At 40.7% G+C, this 27,581-nt stretch overlaps 1 protein-coding gene across 1 annotated transcript in view; it reads left to right on the forward strand.

Annotated features, from left to right (window-relative positions):
* Positions 1–27,581, forward strand: part of USP9X (ubiquitin specific peptidase 9 X-linked) — a 121,886-nt gene that overhangs the window by 15,913 nt on the left and 78,392 nt on the right. The window contains exons 3-8 of the mRNA XM_070944225.1: positions 20,627–20,880; positions 22,644–22,789; positions 23,325–23,404; positions 23,825–23,937; positions 25,464–25,682; positions 26,332–26,447. Coding sequence (XP_070800326.1) covers positions 20,785–20,880; positions 22,644–22,789; positions 23,325–23,404; positions 23,825–23,937; positions 25,464–25,682; positions 26,332–26,447 — 770 coding nt within the window. The 5' untranslated portion in view covers positions 20,627–20,784. The remainder of the gene's footprint in view (positions 1–20,626; positions 20,881–22,643; positions 22,790–23,324; positions 23,405–23,824; positions 23,938–25,463; positions 25,683–26,331; positions 26,448–27,581) is intronic.

Genomic DNA, 27,581 nt, shown 5'->3' on the forward strand with positions numbered 1-27,581 from the left:
AGATATAAAACTGCAAATATTAGCATTTTTTCTTACTAAAACTATAGCTACCCTTTTACACATTTTCAATTCTTGAGTTTTTGAGACCATTCAAAATGAATGGTGTTTAAGGTAAGATAAATTTTAAATTAAAAATCAATACAAATTTTATGAATGTGAAAATTAATTTAGAGTGATTTATAAATAAGTAAATATGGCAGGCTTGCTCATTTAGAGTTGCTGAAACTGAAATTTTTAAAGTTATAATTGCAGACTTATAAAGTTAAACTATATGCTATAGTGTTACAATAACAACGCAATACTAATACTAACTTTCAAATATGTTGTAGATATTACAGTAATGAAATTAAAAGGGATCAATAAGCTTTTCTGTTAAAAGAAAAATTATTATAAAACATTTTTATATATACAGTAAATTGCTACAATGTTTTGTAAACAGCAACATTGATTCTTTTTAGTTGCATATTTGTGAAACCAGGTTTTAAATTAAGTTTATTAGACTGCCACTGAAGGGAGCAAACTACTTTAAAGGCCTTTACTTTTTTTATTAGTAAAGTTCAAATGGCATTTTTTTGTTTTAGTATATTAGATATGCCACAGTTTTTAAGTGAATCACCGCAGTTGTTAAATTATTATATATTATATTATTGTGTATCTGTGCTAAAATCACATCTATTTTTAATACAGGTAGTGCTGCACTTATAAGAGTTCATTTAGTGACTCTTCAAAGTTATAACAGCACTGAAAAAAGTGACTTTATGACCAGTTTTCACACTTATGACTGTTGCAGCATCCCCATAGTCACGTGATCAAAATTCAAATGCTTGGCAACAGACTCATATAATGGTTGCAGTATCCCAGGATCATGTGATCACATTTTATGACCTGACAAGCAAAGTCAACTATAAGAAAGCAAGAAAGCTTGTAAAATGGGAAACATTAACTTAACAAGTGTTTCGTTTAACAACATAAATTTTGGGCTCAGTTGTCATAAATTGAGGACTACCTGTATAGTAATATAAAAGTTTTGTTTCAAAGTTACCTAAATATCGTATGTATTTGAGATGTATATACATTTATAAATAACTGGTGAGATGGCAAATAAAACATATTTTGCTCCTGAACTTTTTATCTGGGACCAGTTTCATTTTATATCACATGATTGGCAACAGATATCCAGCAAATACTAATTATGTATAAAGTAAAATTTGAAGAAATTGTATACAGAACTACAGTACAAGTAATACACCCATAGAACTCAGAGGCAAGTAGGTTCCTCAAAGAACAGGTTTAATGGATATATTGTATTGGCACAGACTGGTGAAAACTGACTCTAAAGGTTCCTGGGGTTTTCACCTAACAGTCATAAGATCCAATCAAGGTGGTTTCTGGTTGCTTGGAAACTTTATTCCTCTCTTCAGCTACCTGTGGGGATGTCCTTGGTTCTCAGGAGAAACTATTTTGTTTTGGTTACAAAAAACTACCTCTATTCTCCCCTCCCTATCCCTAATCACCTCCAAGATGGCATCAGTCAGGCCAGCTTCAGAGTTGACAGGTAGTCTTCGACTTACGACCACAATTGAGCCCAAAATTTTGTTGTTAAATGAGACATTTGTTAAGTGAATTTTGCCGCATTTTACTACATTTCTTGCCACAGTTGTTAAGCAAATCACTGCAATTGATAAGATGTTAAGTGACTCTCGCTTCCCTAGATTTTGACTTTGCTCATCAGAAGGTCACAAAAGGGGATCACATGACCCCGGGACACTGCAACCATCATAATTATGAACCGGTTGCCCGGCATCTGAATTTTAATCACGTGATCATGGGGATGCTACAAAGGTCATGATTATGAAAAGCGGTCATAAATCACTTTTCCAGTGCTATTGTAACTTTGAATGGTCACTAATTTGGTCCTTAACACCAATAAGACCAAGGAACTTATCTTATAGTGGACTATAGAAGGAACAGATCAGTCATCCAGCCCTTGCTTATCTTCCGGAAGTTGGCAAACGGGCCGTTTCTGGCCTCTGGAGGGCCTCAGTGGGGGGGGGAGGCCGTTTTTGCCCTCCCCAGACTCCTAGAGAGGCTCTGGAGACTGGGGACAGCAAAAACGGGCCTTCTGGTCCCACTGGAAGTTAGCAAATGGGCCGTTTCAGGCCTCTGGGGGGGTGGGGAAGGCCATTTTCGCCCTCCCCAGGCTCCTAGAGAGGCTCTGGAGCCAGGTGAGAGAGAAAAATGGGCCTACCGGGCCATTGTGTGCCAGGAATGGGGGTAGCAGAGGGGGTCATGTGCGCATGCGCAGTGGCAGGACACACAGAATTATGGGTGTGGGCACATGCGTGCGTGACCCCCCCCCAAAACTCCTCTCTCCTGGCATGCAGTGGAAAAAAGGTTAGCCATCACTGCCATAGAAGAATCACTCTGATTGCCATCTTAGCATCTTCTCCATAACCTTTCCTGCAAAGGGAAGTTTGAAAATGGGTGTCTAGAGTGGATGGGTCCAACATTGGCTAAATAAAAAAGGGATGCACCATTGCTGCATTCCAGGCTGAAGAGACCACTTCCTCTCTCAAAGGGGGGGGGGGGTACAGTCACATGGATCCACCTTTGAGTCATCTTCGAAGTGTATCACAATGCAGAGGGGCTATGACCTAACAACAGCTGGCTGAATTGACAGGTTGGAGAACATTGCCTGCTTTCTTGGGAATCATTACTGTATAAACAAAAGTGCAGCTCTAAGAATTTCAAAGTGATTATTCCAGTTAAAATACCAGGATTCCTGAGTTCCTGCTGTAAATAAGCAGTTGAGTTGGCTAATAACTTTTAAAAGTTGAATGTATATCAGTATCTTCTATTTGAAATTATGTTAAAAATTCACTACTGAATCGGGTGGGTTCTAAAAGTTTTTACTACCGGTTCTGTGGGCATGGCTTATTTTGTGGGTGTGGCTTGGTGGGGGGTAATGTGACTGGCCAACTTTTTTTTTAACTTTTAAAAGCATTTTTTCTACAATTTTAAGAGATTGCAGAAAAAAATTGCTTTTAAAAGCCTCTGGCAATCAGGCATCTCAGCTGGAATCGTCAGAGGCTTTTAAAGGCATTTTTTTTCCTACAACCTCTTCGGCCAAAGAGGTTGCAGGAAAAAATGCTTTTAAAAGCCTCTGACGATCCCAGCTAAGCCGCGCAATCATCAGGCTTTTTTTTTTTTTTTTTAACTTTTAAAATTCCTCAATTCCTCCTTAGATCTGTCCGAAGTTTTGGAGGATTTTTTTGATCTCTTAGTCTGCCCTGAGGAAGAAGAAGTCCCTGGCAGTTCAAGGTCTGGGCAGCCATGCTTCTTAGGTTTAGTCTGCCTGGAGGAAGCCATCTTTGGATAGGCCAAACGGACCTAAACTGGAAACAAAATGGCGGACAGGTGAGGTCCTAGGCCAAGAAGAAGGCCGTTAAAATGGCGCCCAACCATGAGGACAAGGGGAGGCTAAAGAACCCCGGAATCCAAGTACAAGCCCAGGGAGACTTACGAAAGAGGAATCGCAGGCACTCTTCCGAATCCGGCGTAAGAGCCAAGCTCCTGATTGCCGCTGTCTTGCTGGCCGCCTCGCGCCGCATTGGGGCTCCACGTGGCTTCCTTCGATAGCCCCCTGCTCGCCGAAATGTCAGCCGGTTCGTCAGCAGCTTCGATCGCTCGACGACTGTGAAGGGCGAGCCGTAGATGCGCGTGGCGCTGTAGGGAGTGGGACGGCGCACCGGCGAAGCAAGCCTTCTTCTTGCGGAGACCAGCAGCGCTGGGAGGCTCCGACAAAATAGCGCTCTGCCGAAGCGCTAACAGCCGAGGAGAATTAATTTAAACGGGAGGCTGCAACCAGCCTGGCTGGGAGGGTCAGGGCCGAATTCGGCTGTAGGCAGCAGGATCGGGCGTGAACACTTCGTGCTGCCGGGGAAGCACGTCCAAAGGGAGGCCTGCTACCCACCGCAAAGTGGCCCTCAGCGGTCTTGGGCTGAAGCCCTTCTCGCTGGAAGCTCCGTTAGGGAGTTAAGTCGACTGGAGCATAAGAGCCAAAGGAGGCTAATAAAGGTAAAATAGGGCAGAATATAGGCAATTATAGCTAAGCAGCTCAATCCGTGTCCGTACGAAATCGGATCGAGTCTAAAAGCTGGGGAGCCAGAGATGGAGGAGGAGCTTCTCAGCTATTAGACCCGATCCGTCAGCATCGGAGGAAGTTAACCCGTTAGTGACCGCACTAGAATTTCAGCCGAAGAGGTTGTAGAAAAAATGCTTTTAAAAGTTTTTTTTTAAAAAGCCTCTGATGAGGTGGGCGAGGTAAGTGAGCAGCGACCGGGCTGGGCACTGGGCCGGGGGCGTGGCCAGACAATGTTATTACTGGTTCTCCAAACTACTACAAATTTTTACTACCGGTTCTTGTGAACTGGGAACAACCCACCAATGTACTGAATGTTGGTTAATAGTTGGCAACAATTCAGTGCTCTAGTTGTAGCTATGATTGCCTCGTAGCTGTTGATATGCTATTGTAAGAGTATATTTATAAAATGTATATGTCACCCATCTTACCTCAAACTGACTTCTGAATCCAAGGATCTAATGTATGCCAAGGACTTAATTAAAAAAAATAAAAAGAGATGGCACAGAAGCAAAAAGGTATTAAATAAAAGCTAAATTTTAACATAAGGTACATCAATACATCATCTATCATACTATTGTTTTTCAGGATATTTAAACTTACACAAACCCAGGAAAGGAGTAAGAAATAGGAAGCCAAAGAAATAAACACCAAGAGAGAGGAAAAGCAAAATGATACATAGCTATAGCTTATATGATATATCATTCACTGTATCTCTTCATACCATTCTATTTTTGCAAATTTATTAAATTTTTATGCCACCCATCTCACTGTGACTCTGGGCAGATTTTCAGGCTCTGCCAAAAGGCCAGAAGTGTGAGGGGTTGGATCTCATCTCCAACAGGAGGATATTGCAGAGGGCAGGGGCCACAGCCTGGACCACACCTTAATTTCACCATGACTACCTACACTACCTTTTATTTTTAAATTTTTTCATTGCTCCCTTTCTGAGGTTCTCATGAACATTATCCAACCACAAGTTTTTTGTTTTTTCCTTTCTCTGAACTATTTTTTTCATGTATTTGTTTTATGAGTTGATCCTGTTTCTATATAGTCAAATTACCTCAACAAACTGATCAGTCATTTTTATATTCAGTATATGTTTATCCATCACCTATTGACCCCTTTTTATTTTATTACATACCCTGTTTAAGGCACCCATTCCCATTATATATTGGTTGGTGGAATATAGGGGATAGTATGCTGTTTTAAAAAGCAGAGATAGAGATCCTATTTGCATAACATAGTGAGCATTTGCTTGGCGTAATACTGGTGTTTAATTATGCTTATGGCATACTGGCCAAAATTTATTACTATATCCTTATTGTTAATTTATTTATTATTTATTTATTTATTATTCAAATTTCTATACCGCCCTTCTCCTTTCGGACTCATGGCGGTGAACAGCCAAGATAAAAACATCTATACATAACATCACAGTTAAAAATAAAGTTAAAATAATTTATAAATTTGGCCCATAATTTAAAACTTGTCAATTAAAATCAATATTAAAATTTTAAAACTAACCCTAAAATCAAGACAGACCGGCTAACTGAAAAAAATAAGTTTTTAGGGCCTGACGAAAAATCTGGAGGTCGGAGATCACTCGTATCTCTGGGGGTAGATTGTTCCATAGGGTAGGTGCCACCACAGAGAAGGCTCTCCTCCTGGGGGTCGTCAGCCGGCATTGTCTGGCCGACGGCACCCTGAGGAGGCCCTCTCTGTGGGAGCGAACCGGCCGGTGGGAGGCTATTGGTGGCAGAAGGCGGTCCCGTAAGTACCCTGGCCCTAAGCCATGGAGCGCTTTAAAGGTGATCACCAACACCTTGAAGCGCACCCGGAAGTCCACCGGAAGCCAATGCAGCTCGCGCAGGAGAGGAGTCACATGGGTGCGCCCCGTCGCTCCCATAATCCCCCGCGCAGCCGCATTCTGCACCAGTTGGAGCCTCCGGGTGTACCCCAAGGGGAGCCCCATGTAGAGAGCGTTACAATAGTCCAGACGAGAAGTGACGAGTGCTTGAGTGACCGTGCATAGGGAGTCCCGGTCCAGAAAGGGGCCCACTGGCGTATCAGGCAAACCTGACAAAAAGCCCCCCTGGCCACGGCTGTCATATGCCCTTCTAAAGACAGCCGCGCATCCAGGAGGACACCCAAGTTGCAGGCCCTCTCCGTGGGGGCCAAAGATTCGCCCCCAATAAACAGCGATGGCGTCAGCTGGCTATACCGGGACGCCGGCAGCCACAGCCACTCGGTCTTGGAAGTTGAGTCGAAACCTGTTTCTCCCCATCCAGACCCGCACGGCCTCCAGGCACTGGGACATCACTTCCAAGGCATCATTGGGATGGTCTGGGGTGGAAATGTACAGCTGAGTATCATCAGCGTACTGATGGAACTCCACCCCAAAACCACGGATGATCTCACCCAGCGGCTTCACATAAATGTTGAACAGGAGGGGCGACCCTTGTGGCACCCCACAAACAAGGCGCCTTGGGGTCGACCGCTGCCCCCCTGTCAACACGGATTGCGACCGGTCGGAGAGATAGGAGGAGAACCACCGCAAAACGGTGCCCCCCACTCCCAGTCCCTCCAGCCGGCGTAACATGATACCATGGTCGATGGTATCAAAAGCCGCTGAGAGGTCTAATAGGACCAGGATAGAGGAATAACCCCTATCCCGGGCCCTCCAGAGATCATCCACCAACGCGACCAATGCTGTTTCCGTGCTGTACCCAAGTCTGAAGCCGGACTGGAGCGGATCCAGATAGACAGCTTCATCCAGGTACTGGGGAAGCTGTCGCGCCACCACACTCTCAACAACCTTCGCAATAAAGCGAAGGTTGGAGACTGGACGATAGTTAGCCAAAACAGCCAGATCCAGGGATGGCTTCTTGAGGAGAGGCCTCACCATCGCCTCTTTCAAGGCGGCCGGCAGGACACCCTCACTCAAAGAAGCGTTAATAATCCCCTGGAGCCAGCCTCGTGTAACCTCCCGGGAAGCCAGCACCAACCAGGAGGGACACGGGTCCAACAAACGTGGTTGCGTTCAGCCGTCCCAAGATCCTGTCCACGTCCTCGGGAGCCACAGGATCGAACTCCTCCCAGATAACACTCTCAAGGCCTGCCTCAGTCATCTCGTCTGAACTAACCCAGTCGGCGGCCAAGTCTTCCCGAATCTGAGTTATTTTATCATCCAGATACTGTACAAAATCCTCAGCTCGGCCCTGCATAATACAGTATGTGTAGTATGTACGTGATTAAGGCTGGTGAAATAATCTGTAGCTTCTCAATATTTCTAAAATGTTTTGTGTGAAAATATGATTGATTAGAACTGTGGTGGTTAGTAGAGGTCTAGATAGGAAGATACGGTAGGTAGGTAGGTAGGTAGGTAGACTGGTCTAGTGATAACTCTGGTATAGGAAAAATTGCAACTTGTGTTACAAAAGGAATAAATGGTAAATGTTGGGGTTAATTAAAAAAAATAAATATATGAAACTGAAAGAAAGGACGTAATAGAACTGAATGAAGATGACCTGATTTTGAGTAGAGTCAAAATATGTAGAGAAAAGGCCCTGCTCATTCATTGTATTGCCCTGAAAGACAAGATGTTTGTTGGGTTCCAGAACCACATCTTATTTGCGTGCTTCCAGCGCTTTCAGTTACATTGTCAGGTCGACAGTATCAATTCCCAGAAGCAACGCTAAAGTACGTGGTGCGTAAATTCAATAATAAATAAGCAATCGTTGGAATTTGGCAGTCCATACAAACAATATGGACTTTGGCTTGGGAACTATATAAGATACCCACTTTAGGCTTTGGAACCTCGAGGAAGAAACCAAACTACAGGCTTGGGATCCTGAACCAAGAAACCCACCCGTGGCTGGTACTGCATGGCTATCAGGCATGCCCCCTATGGCGAAGGGTTTGCTGGGTCAAGTGCCTGAACTGGTAGTGACAATGTCACCATGGACCAACGCAATATAATAGTAGTAATGATGTCTATATAAAACAAACAAGACGAAACAATAATAGAATGCATGTGACACTGCCATAGCAATGTCCTCAACTTTGTCCCTATTTTTAGGGCTTTATATGTCAGCAATGAAACACCAACTCTACTTTTTTAGGGGGTTTGAAACATGCTCTTTCTAATGAGAATGATTTAATAAGAGTTTCCAGAAGGTCTTTTTTTGTAAAAGTGGGCTGAAAATACCCAATTTTTGGCATTTATACAAAAACTGTCACCTTTACACTCAATTTCTGAACTATTGGAAAACAGTAGGAGAATGAAATTTTATATTCAACAACCTTGTGTTGCTAGGTTACTACACACAAAGTTTCACGTTTCTCATACCTTTCCTTCCAGAGATATAAGAAGCCAAACTTTACCATTTTTTCGCGCTGCAGTCATTTTCAGCCAACTTGGCTCCAAATTATTTGAAATCGCTCATGAGAATGTTTTTATTATTTTGTTTAATAGAGCACAACAAGTTGTACAAGAAGGCCAAGTTTTGTTTCTCTCAACAAAATATTGCTGGAGATATTATGTCTCAAAGTTGCTGAAACCTCAGAGTCATACTGTAGAAGGCTGCAATATGGAGTCAAACAAATAACTATCTCCACAAGTATTGCATTGGCAAACTTTACCAATGTTCACTGGGGACGTGTGTGCATGTTCACACCAAATTTCATCGAAATCTGTGATAGTTGAGCACTGAGCCCCAGGCCACTTGACATGGAATGACCCAGTAAAAAAACGTTCAAAGTCAGTGCTAGCTTTAGCTATGCTAAAGATTGCTAGGTCTATAAAGGAGGCAGATAAGCAGTGAAAAGGAGGCTGCAGAGGAAGTGACACTGCTTCAGGCACTGGGGTTGTCCAAAGGTTGAGCAGAACTGGCAGAAAATGAAGCTAGGCAAGTTGTGCAATTTTGGGTTTGCTTGCCATTCCACAAGGCAGGGTGGCTGGGCCCAAAAAGATATAGACAGAAGGGATCGCAGTGAGGAGTTGCAATCCTCTCTGAAGTTGTAAGTGTGGGCAATCTGCCAAGCACCCAAATATTGGTCATGTGACCATGGGATGCTACAAGAGCCATAATATCAGGGATGGGTCGTAAGTTCCTTCGTTCAGTGCTATTGTAATTTTGAACAACTGCTGAACAAGTGGCCATTAAGTTGATGAATGCCTGGATTTATATTTCATGTCTAAACTAACAACTTTATTTCCTTATGTTTTCTTCAACTTGACAAAATCAGACTATTTTTGAGTGCCTATATGTGCAGTTTTTATTAAATGTTCAATTACAATTAGGGTCTACTTCGGATAAAGATGAGCAATGATTTTTATTTTTAAAAAGTTCTAGGCCAAATAGCTGGATTCAAAAATGAGTTTTCTAAAATTGATTTACTTATTTCAAATTTTTCTAGTAAATATTTTAGGTAAGAGCATCCCAAAAGATTGAATTGTAGAAATATGGTATGTATTTCTCATAAAAGGGAAATCAGGGAGTACTTTTCTGAATGTGCGTTTTCAAGCTGTTTCTTTTTATTTTGGAATATTTAACTAAACATTGAAAATGTCCAAAATTCATATATTTGAGTGTATGTGTAAGCATGGATTCTAGAAAATAAATGGAACTATTAATGGTACTTATTAGTATCGGTATTTCTAAAAGAAAAATCTAAGGTCCCCCCAAGTTCAGGTTTGTTACATGTATTTGATGGAATAAGACAATTATTAAATAAGAAATTTATTATATTTTTATATTGTCCGCTGAATAAATCACTGTTCAACACTAAGGATATTTGGACTAGCTTCCAGGTCAAATATAGTTTGAAAAAAAATGGGTGAATGCTATGCTTAAAAAGTTTTCTTAAAAATAAATATGCTAGACAAAGGGAATGAAGAAATATTTTTATGCAAGGTGCTTTTTATTTTCTTATGCTAATAATTAGCATAACTAATCAGGATTTGTGGAAAATATAGATTTGTGAGTGACTGGTGACCTTGTGAAGATGCTCATCTCCCACTCAAAAGGTTGAGTTCGATCCTAGGTAGAGGCAGATGTTTGTCTCCTAAGGCGCAAAGAAAAAATATCTGCTGCAAACTCTGCATTGGCATCAGGAAGGGCATCTGGCCAGTAAACATTCACCCCAACTCTACCCCGAATTAAGGAGTTACATGGTCGTAAAAATGAGATTTCTTTAAATTCTAGATTTGTAAGTAAATGTGTACAAAATTTGTTGGATGTATTTCAATGAAATAAAATTAAGTCTATAATCTACATATAAAAACATTTATGGGGGAGGGTATACCAACCGAGGATATTATTGTACTCTTGTGGCCCTGGGGTGAAAAACAAGAAAGGGGCATCTGGATCTAAGTTTTTATTGTTTCCTTTGGACAGACACTTTGAAATGTTTCAAATGGAACACTACTACTATTCTGACAGAACACTACTTTGAAAGCTTTTATTATAACATTTTGGGATGTTTAGTCCCAAGGTACGAAGCACATTTTCTATTTTGTACACACCTTTTACCGAACCTTTGTTGAGGATATATGTTATGATTTTATTTTGTTTTCTAAAAGTATTGGTGCATAGCATCTTTGCTTTGAATGATTCAAATATATCTGCTCTTTCATTCTACTTCAGGATCCTCTAAGGATGAAAAAGGTCATTCCAACAAGGTCATTTCATGGTGTTTAAAGCGGACAGTAACTTTGAAAGTTTTATTTATTTGTTGACTTACGTTGCTTCATTTTAAAAGGAAATTCCTATCATATTCTTCATTATAAATTAATTGTGTGGACTTACGGAATAATGCAAGAACAATAAAACGAATTTGATCATCAATTTCCAATATATATTAAAATCATGTGAATTATTTTAGAATTGCAGAATTGCATTCTATTGATTTTGGTTTTTATTTTCTTGTGTGTCTTTAAAGTTGCAAACTTAATGTGGAGTCTGTGTAAGAATTAATTAAACTTCTTCCATTTTAAGATTAAAATTGTGAAAATATTATTTTGTTTAAGATAAATAAGTAGTAATAGATGCTTTGTATAACCCAGTATGTTTTAAGGCTTATTTAATACCATGAATGCATCCTCTGGCAGTGCCCTTTTGACTGAGAATTTAATGGGACTCACGAGAGAGTAGGAGCTGCTTGATGTTCAACTAATCACAGCCAATTTTCTATCACTAGAATTTTGTCTCTTGATTACAGCTTTGTTAACAGGGTAACTTTTAAATTAAAAGATACTGAAACTTTAAGAAGTTTGAAAAGCACTAGGTTTGGAAGCTATGTCTCTTTGGTTTGTTGGTTTGATATGCATCCAAAAGTTAACCTGCAGAATAAACATAAAAGGTTGTTGTATGACTTTTATATTTCGGTGCTAATAGAGAAGTTTTATGCAGCAGATTATGCAAATCAAGAAAAAAAAATAGCAATCCACAGAAGGGCTTCTGAAGAGGCTTGTTATCTTTGATGAAGAAAAATATTTATCAGCAGATTACATTTAGAGAGAAAGTCTAATTACCTAATCTGAGAAAAAAGAAAAGCCATATCATAGGTTCACTGTCCCTGAATGACGGTGGTCCATTTTCTTTAGAGCGTTTCTAAATTCTCGATTTCTGTAAAGCAGGGGGACATTTGCCAGCTTCAGCTAGTGTGACAATTACCCCCTTATTTGGATCATCAGTCCCCACTCAATTCTAATGTGTTGCCTTTGGAAATAACATGGAAGCTACAGCTGGTACAGAATGTGGTGACTAGATTATTGGCAGCAGTATCTCACTAGCATAATACCACATCAGTTGTTAAGTTGCTGCATAATATGCAGCAACTTAACAGATACGCTTCCGGATCTGATACAAAGTGCTGTGTTATTTTTAAAACCCTATAGAAGCTTGATTGACATATACAGGAAACATTGGCCAAAGTCATTGTTGCTAAATGATTTCTAAATCTAAGGTATATATTTTATTCAACAAAGACAGTGTTGGCTCAATAGATACAATAAATACATGAAAAGATATATTGTTTTTAGTGTTTTTGTAATACTTTATCAATATATAAACAAACTCTGGTTACATTTAGGTCACTGTATTTGAAGTTTATGGATAGTTCTAAACAATTCATAGCCTTCTTACATTGTAGTTTTTCCAACAAAGCCAATCAAAATAGCATGCTTATTGCATTCAGATAAACCACAAATAGGTAATACATTAGCTATTCTCCAGTGCACTGCTTGGAGAATCCAAGCATGGGTTGACTTCCATCCTATTGCCAGAGACTGAGTTGCTAGAACTTTCTTGGCCACGCCTCCTCTGCTCGGCTGAGCTCCAGTTTTCCAACTCAGTCCAGCCAAGAGACGTGGAGAAGTTTGCTCCAGTAATTCAGCTCTAAGCAAGGATCACGCTTGGATTCTTCAAAATAAGAGTCTAGTCAGGGGAGCAGGCAGAGGAAGATTTCAGTTTCAGGGCTTTTACTCACCAAATTCAATCTGCACGTTGCGGGTGAGTGTGCTGGTCGCCCCTGGCAAGACCACCACTGCCCAGAAGACCTTGGATTGGAGGCAGCAAATCCGGGGCCAACTCTTTCTTCGGAGATCCCCCCATGAGTGCAGAAGCTGGCTCCTCCACCATTATCGCTGCTGGTGAGTGAGTGAGCTGGTTTACCGGTCCACCGGCACAACTGCCACCACCCTTTTCAATCTCCAGTCTTGGGGGGCGGCTCCAGGGTCACTGTCCGGCTCGTGCAGTCATACTCTGAAGTTTTCAGTTTTGATTTGGCTGCGCAGCCCTGGGAGAGCCGGAATCGCCGTTCTCACGTCATTTTGAATTAGCTGTGAGGCACGGCTTGGAGTGAGGCGCAGTGGCGCTACCCCTTTTGCGCTCAGGAACATATCTGGTTGCTTGCTGGTTTTGCTTCTGCAAACAGCGCTAGGAGATCAGGGCATTCTATCTTGCACCAGTTTTTGGGTGCAGCTGGAGAGTGCGGCCGGATTTGCAGTGCTCCATCGGAGCCCCCAGTGGGAATGACGGGAGGCTTTACAGTGTAGACCCAGATCTTGAGGAGTTCCTCCAATTACCAACAATGGATGCTCCGGTGGCAACTCTTACATCATTGGCCATCCTGCCCGCTGACATTGCTGAGAGATTAAAGGCAGAGGATAAGAAAGTGGAATTGGTCCTCCGCAAGACGCATCAGGCGGCTGCCTGGCCAATCAGATCAGCAACAGCAGCTTCCTTCTTTAATCAAGCTTCCTTGATCTGGCTTTGCCAGATGCAAGCTAGGCTTCCTCCTGAAGAAACCAGGCTGCATCAGGATGTTAACAAATTGATGGCAGCTACTAAGTTTTCGGCCGATGCTACACTCAACGTGGCTAAATTTGCTCTAGAGCTCTGGCTTCTACTGTTACATTGCGTCGCCTGCTTTGGCTCTGCCACTGGCAGGGAGACATGCACTCCAAATGGAGGTTGGCTTCAGCTCCCTACAAAGGAGCCAATGTATTTGGGGAGGCATTAGATCCTATCCTTATAGTGAATAAGGACAAAAGGAAGATCATGCCCTACATGACCAGGAAAGCGGACCGTAGGCCTTCGCTTTGTTACCAAAGGCAGCCATTTCGATCGGCCGACTCTGGTCCTAGCACCCCACAGTTTCAGTGGTCCTATTCCCAGGGACACGAAAGGTTTCCAGATAGATCTACCTATCATGACGGGGAGAAGGCAACTTCCGGCCAAGCAGCCCTTTCGAGGGTCCAGCAGTAGGCCATTTTGTCAAGGAAAATGACTACCATTCCAACCTCCCCATTGGTGATTGACTGCAATTTTTTACATGCCAATGGGAAAGGACCACAACAGACACGTGGGTCCTACAGACAGTGCGACTGGGACTCGCACTGGAATTCCTCTCCAACCCTCCAAACCGCTTCATCCATTGTCCAGTCTCCATGAACATTGCAAAAAGAAACTTGATGGAAGCTGAGGTCCAACATTTGTTAGATATCCATGGCATTGAGCCGGTTCCCAAAGGTCAGGAGGGACTGGGGTTTTATTCCATCCTCTTCCTCATGAAGAAGGGTTTGTGGGGCTGGAGAGGTATTTTAGATTTGAAAAAGCTCAACGCTTATGTGGTGTACAAACGCTTCAAGATACAGTCCCTTCAATCCATCTTGGGCTGCAATAGAGAAGGCAACCTGTTAACATCGATAGACCTCAAGGAAGCCTACCTACATGTCCCCATTCGTCCTTCCCATCGAAGGTTCCTGCGGTTCTCATACACAGGACATTACTTTCAATACCGGGCCCTGCCATTTGGTCTGTCGTCGGCCCCCAGGACCTTCACGAAGTTGTTGGCAGCGGTGACAGGAAACATTAGAGCACTTCCAGTAAGGTTACAGTGCTATCTAGATGACGTTTTGAGAGTCAATCTCACCATCTCAAGTTGAACAGTATCTCCAGACCGTAATACGGACTCTTCAAGACCACAGATTTTCTGTAAATACAGAAAAGAGCCATCTGGTTCCCACCACCCGCCTTCTACATTTGGGCACAGTGATAGACTCCAAATCATGCGAAGTATACCTTTCTCCGGATCGCCAGGAAAGTATAAAGTCCTTAGTGGACCGGATCCGGTGTCTACGGTCAGTATCTTTGGATCTCCTCTCACAGCTCCTGGGGAGGATGATCTCTTGCATAACGATCGTGCCTTGGGCACCACTGCATGCCAGGATGCTCCAGTGGTTTCTTCTGCCCCATCAGAGGGCCGGAAACAGCCACCGAAGATCCTCCGCTCCTTCCACTGATGGACATCATGAGCCATAAGGAAGGGATGCGCCTTCAAGGAGCCCCAACGCATCACTCTTAACATCAGACACAACCCTCTTTGGCTGGGGCGCCAATCCCAGGTGGTCCAGGGACGGTGGTCTCTGGCAGACCTCAAGAACAATATAAATTGGCTAGAGCTCCGGGCAGTCCACCTGGTCCTACGTCATTTCCAGGAAGCAGTGGCAGGACACCATGTTCTAATCTTAACAGACAATGTGGCCGCCAAGGCTCACATAAATCGGGAGGGGGGCACACACTCCAAATCTCTCACGACAGGGATGGAGAAGTTAGGGCTCTGGGCGGAGAGACACACGCTGTCCATCAGAGCAGAGCGTATATCTGGGATAACAAATATACAGGCAGATTGGTTGAGCAGGACGACAATAGACCAATCAGAGTGGTTCCTGCATACGGATCTCTTCAACAAACTGTGTGAGAGATTAGGCCACCCGATAGTGGATGTATTTGCTCACTCGATGAACACCCAGTTGCCGAGGTTCTTTTCCAGGTTCGCAACACCAGGGGTGGAAGGGGTCAATGCTCTCTGTAGTCCTTGGCCTCAGGATCTGCTCTACGTTTTCCTCCAATTCCCCTCATCCCAAGGGTCATCAGGAAGGTGTTAGAGGAAAGGGCGGAGATTCTTTTTCTCACCCCGCATTGCCCCAGACTCCCCTGGTATGCCGATCTGGTCAGCCTCTCAGTCTCCCGTCCCTGGAGAATTCCCCGGGACAAGATTTCCCTCAACCAGGGGGTCGTGGTCCATCCGGAGCCTCAGTGGCTCCAGTTGACCATCTGGCACTTGAGAGGAACCTCCTGAGGAGAGACAAGCTCTCTGGGAAAGTGATTCAGACCATCCAGGCTTCCAGACGGCCCTCAATAAATAGGATTTACAATGCAACTTGGTCAGCTTTCTGTCAATGGTGTTCTAAGGGACACATTGACCTATTAGTGGCATCGGTCCCAGAGATACTGGACCTTCTGCAAACCGGATTGGACAGGGGTCTGTTTCCCAACACCCTTAGGAGACAGGTGGCAGCTTTGTCCACAGTATTGACCTGTGAGAATCTGCAACCCCTCACTCACCATCCAAGGATCGGCAGCTTTCTCAAAGGGGTTGCTAACCTGAAGCCTCCGGTGGTGCATCGTTATCCCACGTGGGACCTGGCCTTAGTGCTCCAGGCACTTACTTCCACATCATTTGAGTCGTTGAGGACCTCTAGCCTCCGGTACTTGACCCTTAAGGTCGCCTTCTTCATGGCCATAACTTCAGCCAGGAGGATCTCAGAATTAGCGGCCTTATCAGTACATGAGGATCTTTGTATTTTCCGTTCAGACAGGGTGGTTCTGCGTTTAAATCCCTCCTTTCTGCCCAAGATGAACTGGTTCCATAGGGCCCAGGAGATCATTTTGCCCGATTTTTGTCTGGGACCTAATCATCCCTTAGAAGAATGATGGCACACATTGGACATCAGGAGGGCTCTTCACAGATACATCAAAAGAACTGCATTTTTCAATGTTCAAATCAAATATCTTTATTATGTTCTTTGACCATCCTTTACAATTTAAAAAGTACACTAAAAGAAAGAATGGTTTAATAGAACAATCAGTTGTTAGGGAAGGGGAAAAACAATGGGATAATAAAACAGCATGTCTTATTTAAAAAAAACTGTGCAGTTATGTGACTTGGTGAAAAAATGGCCACCTAATGAGTTAGTGTTCCTTAAAAAATAATAATCATAAAATTTATCTGTATGGCCCACACATTTGTAAATGATTGGTGTAATCAAAGCAAGTCTTGAGGCATTGTGCAAGGGGCACCGTATGAGAAGTAGCTGGGAGTTTCTGCTTCCCTAGAACTACAAAGGCAAAGTCTCTGTGAATAAGGGTCCTGGGAATTCTTCCCTCCAGTAGGGCTCATGGAAACGCATCAAAACGTGCATGTTCTAAAAAAGGCACATCTATGAGCCGCAGTGGCGCAGTGATTAGAATGCAGTACTGCAGGCTACTTCTGCTGATCACTGGCTGCCAGCAGTTTGGCAGTTCGGGTCTCACCGGGCTCAAGGTTGACTTAGCCTTCCATCCTTCCGAGGTGGGTAAAATGAGGACCCAGATTGTTGGGGGCAATATGCTGACTCTGTAAAGCAGTGTGAAGCGGTATATAAGTCTAAGTGCTATTGCTATTTGCTTTACTTTCACAGTGATATCATTTTATTGATGTGTCTCTAATTCACTCTTTTACTATTGATTTGGCCTTCTCCAAATCAGGGTTAATCGCTCTACATATTCAGGAGAGAGGCCAAGACAGCAGAGTTCTATGCAGGTACAGTGCCAATGGAATTGGTAATTGTCTGACAGCAAAGGCATCAGGCCTATAGGCTCAGACATGATTCTAAGACCTGAGGTAAGGATCCTGGTCCAGGCTTGAGCCTTAATACTTGGCACATTGGCTTCAAGCCTCGGTACTTCATTGGGGTGCATTTTGGGGTGCCAAACAAGATCTTGAGAAAATTTGATTGGACGGCTTCATAAGCCTTCAAGTTTATGTATGGCCCAAATTGTATACCATATAATAGTTGGGCAGCTGTTTTAGCTGTAAACTGTAACTGCTGCTGGGATATAATTTGCCCCTTGTTGTCTATGAACTGTAATTATTGCTTGTATGCTCTTTTGGGCAGTAGAAGAGAGATAATTTGCACCTGGACAGTTAATTTTCTTGAGGCCTATGCCCAAGTGTTTAAAACAGGGGTGTCAAACCCAATCGCATCATGGGCTGTATTGTGATGTATCATAATGTTTTTTGCCTTTGTGGAGCTGGGCTGGCCCAAGGGCTACCAGTTTGACAGGCCTGATTTAAAGCATTAGGCAAATACTATGCCCAAGTGTTTAAAGCATTTCACCTTTATCTGGAGGATCTGCTCAGGGTGTCCCAAAGTCTTAGCTTTGAGATGTTGTCAAAAGCTGCCTTGAATTAGTTCATGCAGAAATGCTGAAAATTCAAACAGGTTCACAAACTCAAATACCACTGGGTTGGGCTGAGAAACAGTAAATGGCTCAAAATCACCAGTGAACTGCTATGGGTAAATCCTGAGTTTCTCTGGTTCCAGTCCAAAACCTGATACAAGTAGTCCTCAATTTACAACCATTCCTTTAACGACCATTCAAAGATACAACAGCACTGAAAAAAGTGACTTTATGACCAGTTTTCACACTTATGATCATTGTAGTATCCCGATGGTCACGTGATCAAAATTTGGATGCTTGGCAGTTGACATGTACTGTATTTATTACAATTACACTGTTCTGAGATCATGTGATCACCTTTTGCAGGCTTCTGAGAAGCAAAGTCAATGGGGAAGCCAAATTCACTTAAGTGTGTTACCAATTTAATAACTGCTGTGATACACTTAACAATTGTGGCAAGAAAGGTTGTAAAATGGAAAACTCACTTAACAACTGTCTTGCTTAGCAACAAAAATGTTGGGCTCAATTGTGGTTGTAAGTCGAGGACTACCTGTATTGCATGTACTGTATATAAGGAAAACAAATACCTTTTGAATTTAATCTTGAATCTCCAAAATTACTAATATTTGAAACAATAGAATAGTCTTACGTAATTTTGGGGAGGAAGTTTATCTTAGAAAATACAGATAGTCCTCAATTAATAATGGTAATTTGAACTGAAACTGCCATTGCTAAGTGATGTGGTCATAAAGTACAATGTCACATGATCACACTGCTTAATGAATGACAGTTCCAGCAGTCTCCATTACACTGTTAATTGAGGATTTCACATGATTACGGCTTCCTGCCAGCTTCCATATTCCCTCTGCTTGTGAGAAATTGTGATTGTGCCAGCAGGGAAGGTTGCAGCTAGCATTCATGGGTCTGTGGGATGCTGTGACAGTCAGAAATCCAAACTATCTGCCAAGCGCCTGGATTGAAGTCATGTGATCGCAGGGGCACTGTTCTGGCCAGAACTTTGAACACCAGTCATAACTACTTCCCATTCAGAACTGTTACAGATTCAGACTGTTGTTGAACTGTTAACAAGAACCACTGGTATAAGCAAGCAATTTACTTTTAGTTTTGTCTTTCTGATATAAATGTTATAGTTTGTCTTTAGACTATTTTGGATTATTTGCATTAGTAAACACTGAAACCATCTATAGGTAATATTTGAGTTCCAGCTGTAATGGACCCAGCCCATCATTGTTGTAACTTGTGATGGTCATAAATTGAGTCACCTATGTGGTCAACCTGATATTATCACCTTTTTTTGCAGCCATAAAACAAATGTGGTAGATGCAAAGCAAACCAGTAGTTCACTATGGACACAGTTTTTCTGCCCAAAATGGAAAGTACATGCCAGTTTGGGGCAAAACTGTCCTAAAATGTAGTCACATCTCTGCAGGATGCTACAAATGGCTGTAAATGCAGCCTGGTTGCTGAGCCCTGTAAGTGCGGTCGTGTGATCATGGTGTGCACAGTTGTCAGAACCTTGAACCCGGGTTGTAAGTACCTTCAGAAATTTCTGTCATAACTTTGAATACTTGTGAAGTAACCAGTCATAAGTAGAAGACTACTTGTCTGTATCCACCTAAATTTGTTCTGTAGCCTTCATTAAAATGCTTTGACATGGTAGGACGAGTGAATACAGCTCAAAATATGTTGTAAACATCAGAATGATTAGTTTTTGCCATTCTGTGGATTGGTGTGTACCAATTCAAATAAAATACTTATTAAATAATTCTAATATGGCATACTCATGTTGATATCTTGCAGCATGTATAGAAAAAGGATTGTGCCACTGGAGAGATTTTGAATATGTTTTAGCGCAGTCTCGTGTCTATTTTAAATGCTTCTAGTAAACTTAAACCATTTGGTTTAATAGTTGAATATAGATTGCTCAAATCTTGTCAACTGACTTTCATGTACAGTTGCCAAGTGCTGAATTGAGATTATATGACCCAGGAGACAGTTGTTGGAACTTTGATCATAAGTAGCCCTGGGGAGATTTGTCATAAGTTGAGGACTACCGGTATTCTACATGTTAAAGTCTCTTTCAAGTTAAGGTAGTCTCCTATGATATTTTGGACACATCTGTGGAATTGTCTTGGCAACAGTATGTAAGGGATTCGCTATTGCTTGGTTCTGAGTTTTTTTGTTTTGTTTTGACTTCTGAGTCTACCATACAGTCCTAATATTTTCTGATGGTCTTGCATCCATTTGGTTCTCGTTAACATTTTAGATCAGCAGAGGTTGGCTGGACACATATATTTTACTTTCATATTGAAATGGAGCCTTATCAGGAGAATCAGTAAGGAACCACTAATTAAAAGTAGCCCAGTGTTGGCCATGGATTAACATTTCTAAGTATTCCGTGATGATACAGTGTTGTTTTTACAATGCCAAATTATGTTTTCCTAAAATATAAAACAGATACAAGAGAAAAGAAAGATGGTTGGGTCATAAAATTGAACCTTATGGAGTAAATTCATTCTAATTGTTTAGTTCTGGAGAAATATAATATTTCTTTTTTTATTTGGGACTCTTGTTGGATTTATAAGAAACAGAGAATGTTTTTCCTCAAATGACATTTTTATATCTTCAGGATAATATTTAAAATAACATGATATATTGAATTATCTTTCAGATTATGCAATGGTCTCTGCAAGATGGCTTGTTCTTGAGTTGGAGCTTTTTAAAACAGATCTACGCTGGTACTTCAACTTTATTAAGCCGACTATAAGTTTTTCTCTCTCAACAACTACATAAGCAGACAAAATTGCAAAAATCTGCCCTGTTTCGAGTATGACAGCCACGACTCGTGGCTCTCCAGTAGGAGGGAATGACAGTCAGGGACAGGCTCCTGATGGACAGTCCCAGCCTCCTATCCAGCAGAATCAGGTATGTTAAATATGTCTTTGCAATATACATACTTCATCTGAATATAACAGAGAGTTCTAATTAGTTATTTTACAATTCTTGCTGTTATATGAAATTCAGAATTGATAATCGGAGGCTACTGTTGGTTGCAAATATAGATAATTCTTGCTTAATGTCCATTCAGCAACTGTTCTAAATTACCATAGTGCTAAATGAATGGGACTTAACAACAGGTCCTAATAGTTGTGGCCATTGTAGCTTTCCTGGGTCATATAGTGATTTGGGCCTTTGGCAACTGGGTTATAGTTACAATATTGCAGTGTCCCGTGATCACATGATTTTCATTTTCAACCTTCACTGCTCGCTTCTGACAAGCAAAGTTAATGGGAAAGCTGTGAAGAGATCACAGATCATAATTGTGTATCTGTGGGACACTGTGCCTGCAAGGATTGGCCTAATAATGACAGCAACTGGGACTGCTAGAAATGCTATCATAAATTCATGGGGTTATGTGACATCATTATGACCATGTCACTTAACAATGGAGTTCCTAGACCTGATAAACTTTGGTAAGGGAGCACTATCTACCCTGTTTTCCCAAAAATAAGACCCAACCAAATAAGCCCTAGCATGATTTTTCAGGATGCTTGTAATATAAGCCCTACCCCAAAAATAAGCCCCATTTAAGATCATCAGCAGACGGAGGCATTTAGTACTGTATTTCCCCCCAAAATAAGACCTATCCGTAAAAATTAATATAAGACCCAGTCTTATTTTGGGGGAAACACGGTATAATGTAATTTCTTTTTTTAAAATATTCACAATTTAAACTGCCTAATAAACAAGACTCCAGAAGTTCTGATTGGATTTGCTAGTCAAATGTTTTTGTTTTCTATGACTATGTTCAATGCCAAAATGAGAATAGATGTGTATTTTAGCTGTTCAGTATAATCTAATCAGTTTTACTCTATAAGAAAGGTAACTGTATTAATGTTTTGATGAGCCTACAGTAAAAGTAATGCATTTAGTGGACTGGGAAGATTGTTACCATTCCGGACAATATGTGTGCTTCTATATACCAACAGAGAAATTGAGCTAAGATAAACAGTATAAATCATACAAGAAGCAGTGAGGCAATCAGCAGGGCTTAAGAGAGAAACAGTTGTAGATGGTATAATTTTTTGCTCACCTGGAGGCTTGCTTGGCATGCAAAGTATTTAGATACATGAGATTCTGAACCTAAGCTTTATCAAAGATTTCTTTTGTGTAAATAGCATGAGTGCTATTTTATTTGTTAGATAATACAGAGACCCTAAAATGATCACACTTTTCAGCAATCAATATTAGAAAAGGGTATCATATTAAAATTTCATTGATTTTGGAAAGGAATAATGTTTTAAATAAAAAATTTAGTATTGTGTCAAAAAGAAAAATGATATATCTAGATACCATTATAGTAGTCAGAAGTTATAAAACAAACTTGGGATAAATGAAGTGAAAATAAACAGTGTACTTGTTGCAGTGGAATGAGAGTGGTAAATGTATTCATGTGGTTGTAGGAAGAACAAGCAGGCCTGTCATTGACCACAGTTGGAAATGTTACCACATGGTTAAGTTTTAATGCAATCTTGAATATAAAAACCTAAATAAACAGAAAACGGTAATCGATCTTCCTAACCTTTCAGGAACCTCAATGTTTAGTCATGTTTAAATGTTGATATGAATCTATAAACAAAAACGATGGAATTTGAATAGTTCATAGAAATCCATAGTTTCCATTTCAGACTTCTTCACCTGATTCTTCAAATGAGAATTCCCCAGCTACTCCCCCTGATGAACAGGGTCAAGGTGATGCCCCACCACAACTTGAAGATGAAGAGCCTGCATTTCCACACACTGATTTGGCAAAATTGGATGACATGATCAACAGGTTTTTTAAAAAAAATATTTTTTTATTTTTAAAAAATTCTAACAGTGGTGCAGTTAACTTCTGTTGGCATTTTGGATTTATTTCAGTAGCTTTTAAACAAATGCATCCACTTTTTGTTTTCCAACTACTTTGGTTATTGATTATTTGAAATAGGACAAAAAGTAAAAAAAAAATACTTTCCAACCAATGTGTACATTTATGACTAAATTTTATATTCATGACAACAATGCATGCTGGAATAAGAGTAATGCTGGTGTAGCTGTATGAGAACTTGATTTATATGAAATGACAGAAACCCAGTGATCTTCACAGCATCTATCTTCTCTCAGTCATGTATTCAACCTGTTCGTTGGAACAAAACTCAGTTGCTAAACAAGGAGTGAACGTAAAACTTGAATTGTTTACAAAGAACAGTATCAAATTATGGCAGATTTTTTCTAAGTGTTTCTGAATTTATGACCCATGTATTCGGGATACATGAGTGGGGAAAACCTAGATGTAATGTAAAATGAATTATATTCTTACGTTTTCCTAGACCTCGATGGGTTGTTCCTGTGTTGCCCAAGGGAGAGTTAGAAGTTCTTCTAGAAGCTGCTATTGAACTTAGTAAAAAGGGTAAGCTGAAAAATAAAACATTAAGAAAAATGGATATAATAAATAATTCTGGCTACATTTTAAAATGGTCTACCTATATGAATTGGGAATAGTCTTAAACAGACATTACCTTAGTACCTTTGTATTCCTGTTTCTTTTGTAACCCCTCAAAAACATTTAGTTTTTATAAGTCTACCTTCCATCCCCAGCTATTAGTGTTCTGATTATTTTTTCTTCCAGGTTTTCGGATTTTTCCTGTGGTGTTAAATATTTTAGATTTACTAAAGAAACTAGCACTTTTATTCAATTTTGATAAAGTATGATAGATACCTAAAGCTACAAACGGCTTTAAATCTTGAAAAAGATTTTGAATGATCTGTTGTCATTGGTGTTTTGAGGATTGAATTTCCATAGCAATAATTTTATTGTTTTTTTATATAGGACTTGATGTTAAAAGTGAGGCATGTCAGCGATTTTTCCGAGATGGGTTAACAATTTCTTTCACAAAAATACTTACAGATGAGGCAGTGAGTGGCTGGAAATTTGAAATTCATGTAAGTTGGAGTTAGTTACTCATAAATATATGATAATAAGCAAATCCGGTGTGCTAAAAAAAGGAGATTTAATTTCCCAAACTCCCTGGCTTTCTAAACCAATAGTTCTCAAATTTTTTGAATAGGGAAATACTTTTAATATTAAACTTTTTGCAGTCTTCCTCATGATAGTAATTGTATACATGTCATTGGGTTGACGATATGGGGTGTGAAAATGTACGAAGAAAAATATGGGATGTAACATGCACAGAAAGTCATTGGGTGGCTGTGTTGAAAGACAGGGAGAACAGTAGGAACTGGTAGAGAACAGCTGTGCCAAAGTGAGGAAGAAGCTTACAGGATAGCAGGTAGGCGTAATGCAGGATCTTGACCCAGAATAGATGCATAGATATACATAAAGGAATTTGGTTGCAGACTTTGCTTTAAAACAAGGGTCCCAACCCCTGGGCTGTGGCCCACTACTGGCCCTTGAGCCATTTGGAACCAGGCTGTGGAAGTGGTGGGAGAGAGTATATACCCCCACTTGCATGAGCAGCAGGAGAGCACATGCACACACACTCCGTTTGCGCAAGCAGTGTGTACACATACCTGCCACTCACACAAATGGAGCTGTACGTGCATGCTTGGCCGCCAGTTGCACAGAACCATCCCCTGCCACTGGGCCGCAAAGCTGGAAAGGTTGAGGAAGTCTGCTTTAAATGGTTCAAATACAGGCAGTGGCAAACAGGGAATTTCGCTTTCACATCAGTTTTGAGCAGTCCCCCAGATCTTTGGAAATTTGCCAATAAAATTTTCAGTAATTGGAGTCCAAAGCAGGAGACAGAAGCATCATTGGGCACAGTATACCTATCATAGGTAGGTAATCAGCTAGTTGGGGTCCCAAGGAGGATTTTCCACAGGCATGAGCTCAGGTCACAGAGTTCTGAGTACCATTGCAGGTTTTCTCAATAAGAGAAGTCAAGTTTCCTCCATTGCAAAAAGTGTATTGTGGGTCTGGATGGTCTTTCTGGTTTCTCATCCTATGGGAGTGGGCACAGCTGGTCCTGGTGATTGCTGAGTGAACCAACCTCATGTCATTGAATATTCAAAGCTTCCACAGGCTGAAATTCACTTAGCAGGCTCCTCTGAGTCAGAGTTGACCATGACATGCAGGAACAGTGCCATTAAAGAGAAAAATCATGCATGTACTGTCTATGCTGGATGGGAGAGAAGTGTCATTGGAAAAAAAGGGTTGCCCTTGATCCACTGGTATTTTTCTTTTCGATTTTCTACCTAGGCAGTGGAATATTTTTTGGTCAGTGGTTGTGAATAGAAGAGCAGTGACTGTTCTGTTTTATTTGCCATGTTTGGTGTGTGTCACAGGGCCCTTGTAAAAATTTTGCAGTTCCTCAGGGACCCTTGTTTGGTAATTGTTAGCTTAAACCTAAAACACACTGCAGTGTAACATTGTGTTTATTACTGTAATAAGATTAGTGGCAGAATTTGAACACAAGGCAGCATATCTAAAATCATTTTCTTTTAAATAGAGATGTATCATTAACAACACCCATCGCCTTGTTGAACTTTGTGTGGCAAAGCTGGCCCAAGATTGGTTTCCTCTTCTTGAACTTCTTGCAATGGCCTTAAATCCTCATTGCAAATTCCATCTTTATAATGGTACACGTCCCTCAGAAACTGTTCCTGCTGGAGCTCAGCTAGCTGAAGATGAACTTTATGCTCGTCCTCCAGACCCAAGGTCACCAAAGGTATGCTGATTGAAATTGGAACTATAGATGAAATCTCTGAAAAGTAATTTCCAGAGATAAGGGAAAACTACAGGAACTGGATTTCTTTTGGTTTGTTATTTGAATCAAAAAAACTAGAATTTTTGCACTTATTTCAACAGAAGCCTATGCAGAGGGTTTTTAGAATGTGATTTCAGTCTGATATTTAAGTAATGATATCATTGACAATTTTGATAATTCAGCTTCTCTTTGTACTGCAAACAGTACTTTTTCAGAGTATTAAAATGAATAACAGTGGTTGTGGAGAAAGCACTTGAATGCTTGAATTAGTTTTTGTTATTCTCAGTGCAATTTATAAATTTATTCTAGCTAAATTAGATTATGGAACATAAATAGATTTTTAAAGATAATCCTCCTGCCTTTGTTTCTGACCAAAAAAAAAAAAAATACTTATTCTGACATTTAAAATGTCATAATTAAAGACTGAATTTCATGTTATATAATTTTTCAAATTTTCAAATTTCAATGAAGTTTAAAAGATAGTACTAGATAAAGGTAAAAGAACAATAATTTAAAGATACTGGCATCTAATTTCAATCAAATATGTTGTGAAGTAAATATATGTCTTGGTGGTTGAAATTATTTTTAAAGGAGAAAACATTTTTTGCAGGGTTGGCTAGTAGATCTCATCAACAAGTTTGGCACCTTAAATGGATTTCAAATCCTACACGATCGTTTTATGAGTGGATCAGCACTGAACGTTCAGATTATTGCAGCTCTCATCAAGTAAGTTCTTCTAAGGAAATGTTTGGAATTTGTCATCTGAACAACAGTAACTCATTTTAATTCAAATATCTTTCTGTATATTGTATGATAAAGTTACTATTATATGCACTTTTCCACACTTCTCAAAATGCAAAGAAGATTACACAGTTCTGAAATATAAGAACATGAGAATACATAGTGTTAATAAGTAAACTCGGACGGTGGTTTATATCCAATAGTGGATTTGACCCTGTAGAAAACATTTCTTCTCTTAACAAATCAGAATATCTGGTTTTTCTATCTATTCCCATATGCTGTCAAAAATAGTTTTTGACTGCAAAAGAGGTAATTTAGAGATAGTTCATATCAGTTTGTTCCAGGGGTGGCTTCTACTTACCTTTACCACTTGTTCGCAATGGGATAAATTTATCAAATTTATTTGCTGCCCATCTTATGATTCAGGTGACTGAGCAGTTTATAAATAAAATATTCAACAATTATAAATATAAAAATGGATTAAAGAACAAGGGTTTATAGGGGAGATGGGATGCCTTCTGTTAACGTACCAACCATCTCTAGCTAACAGCTTCTCCTTCAGGACACCATGCTAGCCAGCATAGCCAGGTTTTAAGGCATTTCCTGAAGACTAAAAAGGGATTTACCTTCTGTGGCAAGATGTTCCAAAGGTCAGGAGCCACGGCAGAAAAGATTCTTCTGGATCCCACCAGCCAAAATGATGGGATCTGCAGTAGGCCTCTTCTGCCAGCACGAGTGGGGCAGGCCAATCACATTGGGGAAAGACTATTCCACAGATATCCTGGACCAATGCCATAAAGGGCTTTAAAGGTAATAAACTTGAATTGTACCTGGAAGCAGATCAGCAGCCAGTGCAGTTTGCATAACTGTGGTGTTATATGTGCTACCCTATGGGCTACCAAAACTGTCTGCGCTGCTGTGTTCTGGATCAGTTGTAGCTTCCGAACACTCTTCAAAGGTAGCCCCATGTACACCATGATGCAATAATCCAAAGGTTTTTACAGCTTTCTGTAGTGTAGAGTTTAACTTATACATTAATTCTCAAGATATATTTAAAAATTAGTTTTATTACACAAAAAATAAGCACTAATTAAATACTCATTTAAGCTTAATAGAATA

Source organism: Pituophis catenifer, unplaced genomic scaffold (assembly GCF_029215685.1).
Source record: "Pituophis catenifer annectens isolate HBS135680 unplaced genomic scaffold, rPitCat1.0.hap2 SCAF_4, whole genome shotgun sequence".
NCBI lineage: Eukaryota > Metazoa > Chordata > Lepidosauria > Squamata > Colubridae > Pituophis > Pituophis catenifer.